The sequence below is a fragment of the Castanea sativa genome, chromosome 11 (assembly GCF_040712315.1).
Source record: "Castanea sativa cultivar Marrone di Chiusa Pesio chromosome 11, ASM4071231v1".
Lineage (NCBI taxonomy): Eukaryota > Viridiplantae > Streptophyta > Magnoliopsida > Fagales > Fagaceae > Castanea > Castanea sativa.
This window is the reverse complement of record NC_134023.1, coordinates 15,741,864-15,753,562: the sequence shown is the minus strand read 5'-3', so window position 1 is coordinate 15,753,562 and position 11,699 is coordinate 15,741,864. Positions and strand designations below refer to the sequence as shown.

At 33.6% G+C, this 11,699-nt stretch overlaps 1 protein-coding gene across 1 annotated transcript; it reads right to left on the bottom strand.

Annotated features, from left to right (window-relative positions):
- Nucleotides 1-270: 270 nt before the first annotated feature.
- Nucleotides 271-2,839, bottom strand: LOC142615604 (pentatricopeptide repeat-containing protein At1g20230-like). The gene is made up of 2 exons (XM_075788343.1): nt 730-2,839; nt 271-647 (listed from the first exon to the last, which is right to left on the bottom strand). Exon 1 carries the CDS (start codon nt 2,737-2,739, stop codon nt 1,066-1,068), a length of 1,674 nt encoding a protein of 557 aa, XP_075644458.1. The 5' UTR covers nt 2,740-2,839; the 3' UTR covers nt 271-647; nt 730-1,065.
- Between the last annotated feature and the right edge of the window lie 8,860 nt (nt 2,840-11,699).

Genomic DNA, 11,699 nt, shown 5'->3' with positions numbered 1-11,699 from the left:
TTTGCTTAAAATTAATAAAGAAGAGACCTCATTTTTTACCTACACCATTAAAAAATTCTTAAAGCCAAAACCATGTGAACAAAGAGAAAAATATTCAATTATAATGATGGAAAGTTATCAATTAATATCTAAAATCAGAGAAAGTTCAATCCTAAATTGAACAAAAAAGAGGGTGAAATCAAAAATAATTATTACTCAATTGTGTCACCTACAAATACAGATTGCATTTGAATAAATGAAGTACTTAACTGCAATCAAGTGACACAAAGAAGCGCAACCCATGCATAGCTTATTAAACTAAGGTTTGGTTTAGTATGACATTCTAGCAGTTTATTATACAACAGGCTCCCACCTACCTTACAATCTGAATACTCTTGCTGCTGCAAGTTTAGATTAATCATTCTACCAAGGAGTAAGTCAAGGAAGTTTAACAGAAACTATTTTCTTTTAAACCATTTAGCCACTCATGATGTCATACCCAAATTTGAAGTTTTGAACTCAGCATCTATATACTGATATTCCATCAGCCATTTCGCAGTTGAAAATATTCAAATCAAGACAGAGCAAAGTTCCTAATTCTCTCCCATAACCATCTCTTTAATATGATGCAACCAGAAATTGATTCCAATCCTCAGCATCTGCACCCCCTGCATAGCTTTATTTAGCACTTCATCATATATGGTGGATTTGAAAAAACACCAAATATCTTGGCAAAAACAATTCACATACCTGTTGTGAAACTTGTGGTATCTCTTACAATGATTTGCACACCTACAATCTCGCATGAATTTAATGGAATTATGACATCTGCACATATAAATTCTTAATAAACTCATTGATGATTGTCCATTCCAGTTAAGAATCCCAAAAGGCAACAGCGAGCATCTCAGAGTGATTATAAAGAATTCTCTCTATCCTCTGGGGCCACATCTTGTAGAACAACATCAATGTTGGGCACATTTCTAGCCAATCTCATTTTTTAAACCAAATTGTCCCAAAATTTTGTACATCAGTCTGTTCATTTCTGTTATCACCAACAATAGAACAGCAAGCACTATTCCTCAGCTAAACCCAACTACAACCTGGTTCTTTTATTATTCCTCTGTCACTCATCAATTTTCTAATTTCTGAGGCTTCTTCCCATAAATTGGCAGTGGAGAATATATTGGATAACAATACATAGTTTCCAGAGTTATGAGGTTCAATCTCAAAAAGTTTCTTCGCAGCAATTTTTGCTAAGTCCATGTTTCTATGTACTCTACATGCACTAAGCAATGCTCCCCAAGCAGCAGCAGTTGGTTCTATAGGCATTCTTTGTATAAACTCATATGCCTGTTCTAGCCGGCCAGCACGGCTAAGTACATCAACCATGCAGGAGTAGTGATCCACATCAGGTTCTGTTGAGTAATCCCTACTCATTGATTCAAAAATCAAGAGGCCTTTGTCAACAAGTTGTGAATGACTACAACCAGACAATACTCCAGTAAAAGTAACAGAATTGGGCTTCGCTCCTGAGTCCAACATTTTCTCAAAGAGCAACAAGGCTTCTTCTCCTTTCCCATGCATAGAGTTAGCAATGATAATTGTGTTCCAAGCAACAGTATCCTTTTTTGGCATCATATTGAAGATCCTTAGTGAAAGTTCTAATTCACCACATTTAGCATACATGAAAACCAGAGCTGTTGTGGTCGTTAAGTCCTTAATAAACAAATGTCTATAGATATAACCATGAATTTCTTTGCCAGTCCTTAAGCTTTCCAAACTAGTGCAAGCTGGCAAGACACTAGTAATAGTTATCTGATTAGGTTTGAAACCCAAATCTTGCATCTGACCAAGCATCTCCAGCGCCTGTTTAGTTTTCCCATTTTGCACACACCCACAAATGACAGCATTCCATGAAGCATCATTCAATTTGACATCTTCGTTTCTCATCTGATAAAATAATTCAAGACCCTTCTCACATTCTTTATTTGAGAAGTATGCTGTTAGAATGACATTCCACAACACAACATCTCGTCGAGACATGTTATCAAATACCAATTGTGCGTGCCTAATGCTTAAGCAACTAGCATACATGCTAACAAGCGCACTACAAACAAATAAATTCTCTCCCATTTCATTCTTTACTACAAAGCCATGAATCTCTCTTCCTGAATTCAAAGTTTTGAGTTCAGAGCACGCTGGTAGAATTGAAGACACAGTCACCACATTGGGTCTCACCCCATTTAACATCATCTCACGAAACTCCTCCAAACCTTGTCTAGGTAGACCATAAGTAACATAACAAGACGACAACGAGGTCCACGAAATCACGTCTTTCACCCGCATACCATCAAAAACCCGTCTCGCATCTTCAACACGCTTACATTTAGCATACATATCAATCAACGCATTGCCCAACAAAGTATCAGAATGAAACCCAAATCGAATTGCATCATCATGAACCTCTTTGGCTTTCACAATGTCACCCAGAGTGGCACAAGCCTTAGCAGCTGACAAAAGTACTAGTCTATCAGGTATAATTTCCTGTGCTCGCACTAGATTGTAAAGCTTTATAGATTCCTTAGGAAACCCATGTTGCGTGTAAGCTGAAATCAAGATGGTCCACGTACGGAGGTCTGGTTGGGGAATTTGATCGAACATGTGGCGTGCACGTTGCAAATCACCTGAATTGCAGGCTCCTTTGATGAACTTAAGGCTTAGGGGAGCGGGAAGGCTAATGGGTAGCTTTGGAGGCATTGGATATATATATTTGGTTTGAAACTTTTAATGCCTCTTTTGCTTTTCTTGTATAGTTTTTGTTGGAACTTTGCCAAGGCAAAATCTTGAAACTTTTTGTTAATTTATTGCAACGAAGCGGGAAGTGAGTTTTATAAGAAGAAGAGAAACGACACCGCTTCACTGACGGACGGGATCATTTTACGTGTTTTCTTGGTAGGAAGTTGATTTTTTTTTTAATCGAAAGTTGACTCTGATTTTTGTTTTGTGTTTGAGTACTCCTCAAAACTTTGTCCTTTTCCAAGAAGCCAGACAATGAAATTTCTGTGTGTTTTTTTTTTTGGTAAAAATGAAGAAGTTAAAAACACTATATTGAACCCTATATTTTGGTAGTGATCAATTTGGTCCTTATTATTTTCAAATTGTAATAATTTTGGTATATACCGTTACCTCACTAATAGAAAATGTATATGTGGCAAACGGTTTGCATTGTTGGCGCACACGTAGCTAAAATAACAATAAAAAAATAAAATAATTAAATATCAAAAAAGCCATGTAAGCATTTTAATATAAAAGAAAATTCTCCACCAAACAAGAAAATTATGAAAAAATTAATTGAAAAAAAAAGAAGAAGAAAAATGATTTTTTTATATTAAAAAAAATCCACAATTTATTTTATGTGAGATACTTCTTTTCTTTCATCTTATAGCCTTAGGGTATGCCATAACTTTTAGATCATCCTTCCAATTTTAATCTTTATTTGTCCTTTAGAAGTAAGTGATCACAAGATATATGATTGAACAAATAGAAAATATAAAATGGTACCCTCTTTTGATAGGACCTAGGATCTCTTTATGAGTGGGTAAGCTTCTTAAAACTAAAAGGACAGATCAATAGGTTACTTACAACTATGTAGGCCATACTTCAACCTAGGGCCTAAATAGACCACATATGGATTGGTGGACAAACCATTAACGCACTCAAAGCTCATCATAGGCAATGACACGCATTGTGAATTGGTAGGGTGAACTTCAGAAAGTTTTGACCCGAATGGAATCTCTACTTTTCCACTCACCTTCAACCATGGCAAAAGGGACAAAGAACCAAGTGAAAGTGTGTGCAAAACCATATTAGAAAATCATTTGTTAGATTCAGAAGATAGAACACATTGGAGTCAAACTTCTTTATCTCCAGTGGAGTTGCAACTATAGGTGCAAGCACCCGCAATGGGCATCTCTTGGGAAGTATGCATTGGCCGAGTGGATTAGGTAGCACTATAAATCTTCCATGACGAAATTTAGTGAGGATTTTTTTTGTCACCAAAAGGTAACATACATTGATGAAATATAGATTTCGTCGTCATTTATTAATAAAAAAAATTGTATTTTCGTCGCTATTAGTTTTACCCAAAGTTAGGCGCCAATTAAAAATTTGGGGCTTAGAAGTTATTTGCTCTAAGGCGACGAAATTTTTCATTGCCAATTGCATAACATTTTGGTGACGAATAATTTCATCACTATAAGTATGCTGAGAATATATTTGGTGACAAAAATAGGTTCGTCTGTGGAAGGTCTCCTTTAGTGATGAATAAATTTGTGGCTAAAGCCTTCCCCCTTAACTTTTTTTTTTTTTTGAAACCCCTACCACTTAACTTTTGGTCTTATGGTTTTATTTTTTTCCTCTCTTTTCTCATTTTTTTTTTTAATCTTAGTTGATTATATGTATAAACATATGTTTACACAAAAATGCAACAATAAAATGTCAAAATTAACTATAAGCGCTACAAGGAAATGACTTAACGCCTTAATTCCATTCTATTATCGTTACTAAAAAACGTTTATTAACATTTATTTATTATAAAGTATTAAATTGAGTAATAAAATATTGAATAGAATAAAAAAAAAGTTAAGAATAAGGATTTTAGTTCATATATCTTACCCCGCTTATAGAAAAAAATAAAATAAAATCCACATAGAACAATGTTGGAACTTAATTTTGGCTGACTTAGTTGGCCATATGAAGATCTTTATTTGTTCGCTATCAACCATGATTATTACGTTGATAACTATATTCATGTATGTTTATATATCAGTTGTATGTCTGTTTCTATCATTTTTTACTTATGTGGTCAAATCCTTGTATATAGTAGGCTATTTAACTATTCCATAAGTTATCAATTCGGAAGTCTGTCCTTCAGCATTTCAGCGTTGAGAAGTACATTAGAAATGATTGCGAATGCACCAAACTCTAGGCGTTGGGCTCTAGATTGGTAACAATTGCCAATGCGTCTAGTTACATTTACTATAGTAGTGAGTAATTTTACACTAAGCTAATTATTTTTTCTTTCTTTAATGCATTTTGATTAAGTTAATTCGCTTGGGATTGCATTGTGGTATAGCTTAATTACATTGTTAAAAATAATCTATTTTTTTAGAAAAAATTATTTCTATTTTTGTTTTATATTTACCTGTCAACCTTTCATTTTTTGTATTATTATTTATCCTTTATGCGCATTATTATTCTCTAGGTATCTACTTAGCACATTCACATAATGAAAGTGTTTTTCATATGAATCGAGGAAAGATATTGTAAATTTTGATTCATACACTTACTTCTTTCTCATATGATAGATAAAAAATTATGAGGACCATAGTTTAGAAAAATAAAGTTAGTGTAGTTATATGTTTAAACATGTGTTTACACAAAAATACAACAATAAAATGTCAAACATAACTATAAGCGCTACAAGGAAAGAGCCACCCATAATAGAAGAGATTGAGATAGAGGCAAGAGCCACCCAGAATTGAAGAGATTGAGATAGAGACAGAAACTACCTAGAGGCGAGAGCCAAACGGAGAAATTTGAGGCAAGAACCCTGACGAACACCACAGAGATGTATCATTTTAGCTCGTAAGAGCACCTTGTTTGTTTGGTTGATGGTTGACGCCGTTGGCTATGTTTTTCTTTTTTAGTTACTCTAGAATAGTGTGTCACTCGACTTTTGCTTACAATTGGCAAATTAGGTTCTTGGATAGCGAACCTGTCATTGCTCATTTCTCGAGTAACACTCGTGGGACTTCAAACATACAAAAATGAAACTTACTTTTAGAAAAGTTTAATCCATAACCCTTATCCATGTAAGTACAGCAAGACAAAAAGATTCGACCAATTGCCCGTATGTACTGGCAATTAAGCAAAAACGCAATAAGTGCCCTAAAATTAAGGAACTAAAATGCAAAAATAATTAAGGAATTATATTCTGGATTAGAATTTTACAGTTTTGAATAATTTTTTTTGACATTATATACAACAAATTTCAAGTGTTAGAGTTGATCAAAAATACATTGGAGTTTGATGGTATGGTACTGTTTAAACTTAAATGTAAATATGTGGTTATGTGTAAACATAAACATATGGTTATGTTTTTGCACCAACTTTTCTGGAGGCATCCCAAGAAGTGCACAGGCTCTGGGTACTGATTTGCATAAATATTCATCAAATCAAACTAAAACACAAGAAAACATAATAGTAAATCAGTTTGACCGCAGAGCACCGACTACCTAGCAGGCTTTAGGAAGCATCTCGTCTAATGGGTTGGGAAATTAAATTTTATACAAAAACGCTAATAGTTATTATACATATCACATAAAAGGGGTGAAACCCACCTAGCAAAAACTTAAATCCACTCCCAAATACCCTATAAGATAATCAGTATAACTTAATATTCAGAATCCACGAGGTAGATTTCAACCCCGTGGAATGAATTACTAAGTAAATGTTTATGATAATTTCGGTGAAATTCGAATAAAATTCAAAAGTTAAAAAAAAAAAGACACCCTGGGGAGAATTAGGAGACCGCACATAGTACAAAACAAAATAAAAAACGTTAAAAACTTACATCCAAAAAATTCTTTAAGGATTTCATTCGTTAATGTAGCTAACGTATGTAACCCTATAAAAACTAGAGAAATCATTCGACCTATATTTTTTTGACCTTTGTAGCAGATAACTGCATGCTTTCTGATGGAATAGCGATTTTTCTAAACTCTGATTGAACAAAATATTGCATTTCTAACAGTAGCTTCTCTCATCGCTGTAAAGAAACTGATTAGGAAACCACGAGATAAGAATACTGTTGTTTTATCAGGAATGCCAAGTCTCAAAATTTCCATAACTCCATGAAGTTTTTTACTATAATAAGTTCTCCTTCAAGTTTTCCTCGCTAAAAGTCCCTTACCCACGTAAAGAAAATAACAAAAATATTTATGCAATTGAAAACACATGTCAAACTATTTATATTTCATTATAGCTAAGTCCATTAAATATACTTCTCAACCATTTGAACTAAACTAAAATTTCTCTGGTGGCCCCGCTCCCCATAAAAGTGACTTTCATTTTTAGAATTGGCTTTGCAGAGGCCTGGAGTAAGATACCGACGAACAATAATGTAGAAGGGGTCAACAAATAAATATATTTAGTATAGAAGAACAAAATAATAAAGAGGACAAAAATGAAATTTACTTTTGGAAGGGTGTAATCCATAACCCTTATCCATGTAAGTAGAGCATGACAAAGAGATTCGACCAGTTGCCCGTATGTACTGGGCACTTGAAATACTAGTACGTACTTGTATGAATTTTGGATCTATTTTGAGGTTGAAATTTTTGTGGACAAAAAGGAACTCATTAAGTATCATTGCAATCATAATGGAGACAAATGAAAATAGCAAGAGCCTTTCTTCCCAAGTCTAAATACCACCAGAAGGCCAAATATTGTGCCAAAAAACTTTGCAAATATAAAACGAGCAAAAACGTACTAAGTGCCCTAAAATTAAGGAATGAAAATTCAAAAATAATTAACGAATTAGATTCTGGATTAGAATTTTACAGTTTTGAAATTTTTTTTTTGACATTATATACAACAAATTTCAAGCGTTAGAGTTGATCAAAAATACATTGGAGTTTGATGATTTGGTACTGTTTAAACTTAAATGTAAATATGTGGTTATGTGTAAACATAAACATATGGTTATGTTTTTGCACCAACTTTTCTGGAGGCATCCCAAGAAGTGCACAAGCTCTAGGTACTGATTTACATAAATATTCATCAAATCAGACTAAAACACAAGAAAACATAATAGTAAATCAGTTTGACCGCAGAGCACCGACTACCTAGCAGGCTTTAGGAAGCATCTCGTCTAATGGGTTGGGAAATTAAATTTTATACAAAAACGCTAATAGTTATTATACATATCACATAAAAGGGGTGAAACCCACCTAGCAAAAACTTAAATCCACTCCCAGATACCCTATACGACAATCAGTATAACTCAATATTCAGAATCCACGAGGTAGATTTCAACCCCGTGGAATGAATTACTAAGTAAATGTTTATGATAATTTCGGTGAAATTCGAATGAAATTCAAAAGTTAAAAAAAAAAAGACACCCTGGGGAGAATTAGGAGACCGCACATAGTACAAAACAAAATAGAAAACGTTAAAAACTTACATCCAAAAAATTCTTTAAGGATTTCATTTGTTAATGTAGCTAACGTACGTAACCCTATAAGAACTAGAGAAATCATTCGACCTATATTTTTTTGACCTTTGTAGCAGATAACTGCATGCTTTCTGATGGCATAGCGATTTTTCTGAACTAGGATTGAAAAAAATATTGCGTTTCTAACAGTAGCTTCTCTCATCGCGGTAAAGAAACTGATTAGGAAACCACGAGATAAGAATACTGTTGTTTTATCTGGAATGTCAAGTCTCAAATTTTCCATAACTCCATGAAGTTTTTTACTATAATATCCTTACAGTTTTCCTCGCTAAAAGTCCCTTACCCACGCAAAGAAAATAACAAAAATATTTGTGCAATTGAAAACACATTTCAAACTATTTATATTTCATTATGGCTAAGTCCATTAAATATACTTCTCAACCATTTGAACTAAACTAAAATTTCTCTGGTGGCCTCGCTCCCCATAAAAGTGACTTTCATTTTTAGAATTGGCTATGCAGAGGCCTGGAGTAAGATATAGACGAACAATAATGTAGAAAGGGTCAACAAATAAATTTATTTAGTATAGAAGAACAAAATAATAAAGCGATCAAATATGAAACTTACTTTTAGAAGGGTGTAATCCATAACCCTTATTTATGTAAGTAGAGCATGACAAGGAGATTCGACTTGTTGCCCGTATGTACTGGGCACTTGAAATACTAGTACGTACTTGTATGAATTTTGGATCTATTTTGAGGTTGAAATTTTTGTGGACAAAACTAGGGATGGCCATGGGTAGGGTATGGGTATACCCGATCCATACCCGACCCGAAAATCTTACCCATGGATACCCGAATATCAATATCCATTAATATCCATACCCGAATCTTACCCGAATTATTATCCATGGATATCCATACCCTACCCGAAACCCAAAACCTTTTTTTTTTATTTTTTTTTTATGCAAATCATTTTAACTTAAAAACTAACCAATAGCTTTATCTTAAAAAATAAAAAAGTAATCAATAGACATTATAATTTATTCAGCAATCTAACAACTCTAATTAGCTAAGTTGCATTATACTTTTAACAACATATAAAAGTATAATCTTATCATTCAACTCAGTAAGGGTACATCATAGACATTTACGAATTTCAAGAAGAAAATAATTTTAAAAATGGCATAAGTAAGGAAAAACAAAAAATAATTGCAAGAACTTAATTAAGTAAAAACCATATATACATTAAAGCTTTCAGTTCCGTCGAGGTGACACGATGTTTGTAGAGTATAATCCCAAATCTTCAAAGTGACAACCCAATCTTCAAAAGGAAGCCAGCCATGTCGGATTGTCCCACGGTACAGTTTGGTAAATAAGGTTTCTCCAATCAAATTTTTTTCATTAAAATTGTCAGTCATATCTGCCAATTCTTCCATTGAATATAAGAGCGGCTTGTGAGATCCCACCCAACACAACACAAGAGATACATAATTTCTTCAATTATTTAAATAAAACAGAGAGAGAGAGAGAGAGAGAGAGAGAGAGAGAGAGAGAGAGAGAATGAATGAATGTAGATTAATAAGAAGAATGTAAACAAACCCCAATAAAAAAAAAACGCAATTGATTAATAGAAAGTAGATACCAATGGAAGGAAGAGATTTATGGACAGGCAATACAAAAGTTTGGAAAGAAACATTCTATTGAATTTTAAAAAAAATCTGAAATATTTTTTTTTTAAATACGGGTCGGGTATGGATATTATCCATACCCTACCCGAATAATTCGGGTAATATCCATACCCTACCCATTAAGCTCTACCCATCAAGGACCGGGTATTACCCGAAATATTTGGATCGGGTAGGGTTGGATATCCATTACCCAATGGGTATCGCCATCCCTAGACAAAACGGAACTTGTTAAGTATCATTGCAATCATAATGGAGACAAATGAAAATAGCAAGAGCCTTTCTTCCCAAGTCCAAATACCACCAGAAGGCCAAATATTGTGCCAATAAACTTTGCAAATATAAAGACTAGCAAAAACGTACTAAGTGCCCTAAAATTAAGGAATGAAAATTCAAAAATAATTAACGAATTAGATTCTGGATTAGAATTTTTCAGTTTTGAATAATTTTGTTTGATATTATATACAACAAATTTCAAGCGTTAGAGTTGATCAAAAATACATTGGAGTTTGATGATATGGTACTGTTTAAACTTGAATGTAAATATGTGGTTATGTGTAAACATAAACATATGGTTATGTTTTTGCTCCGACTTTTCTGGAGGCATCCCAAGAAGTGCAGAGCATTTGGGAGTTGATTTACATAAATATTCATCAAATCAGACTAAAACACAAGAAAATATAATAGTAAATCGGTTTGAACGCAGAGCACCGAATACCTAGCAGGCTTTAGGAAGCATCTCGTCTAATGGGTTGGGAAATTAAATTTTATACAAAAACGTTAATAGTTATTATACATATCACATAAAAGGGGTGAAACCCAAATAGCAAAAACTTTAATCCACTCCCAAATACCCTATACGATAATCAGTATAACTCAATATTCAGAATCCACGAGGTTGATTTCAACCCCGTGGAATGAATTACTAAGTAAATGTTTACGATAATTTCGGTGAAATTCGAATAAAACTCAAAAGTTAGAAAAAAAATGACACCCTGGGGAGAATTAGGAGACCGCACATAGTAGAAAACAAAATAAAAAACGTTAAAAACTTACATCCAAAAAATTCTTTAAGGATTTCATTCGTTAATGTAGCTAATGTACGTAACCCTCTAAAAACTAGAGAAATCGTTCGACCAATATTTAGTCAACCTTTGTAGCAGATAACTGCATGCTTTCTGATGGCATGACGATTTTTCTGAAGTAGGATTGAAAAAATATTGCGTTTCAAACAGTAGCTTCTCTCACCGCTGTAAAGAAACTGATTAGGAAACCATGAGATAAGAATATTGTTGTTTTATCAGGAATGCCAAGTCTCAAATTTTCCATAACTCCATGAAGTTCTTTACTATAATAAGTTCTCCTTACAGTTTTCCTCGCTAAAAGTCCCTTACCCACGCAAAGAAAATCACAAAAATATTTGTGCAATTGAAAACCCATTTCAAACTATTTATATTTCATTATGGCTAAGTCCATTAAATATACTTCTCAACCATTTGAACTAAACTAAAATTTCTCTGGTGGCCTCGCTCCCCATAAAAGTGACTTTCATTATTAGAATTGGCTATGCAGAGGCCTGGAGTAAGATATAGACGAACAATAATGTAGAAAGGGTCAACAAATAAATTTATTTAGTATAGAAGAACAAAATAATAAAGTGATCAAAAATGAAACTTACTTTTAGAAGGGTGTAATCCTTAACCCTTATTCGTGTAAGTAGAGAATGACAGGGAGATTCGACCTGTTGCCCGTATTTAATGGGCACTTGAAATACTAGTACGTACTTGTATGAAT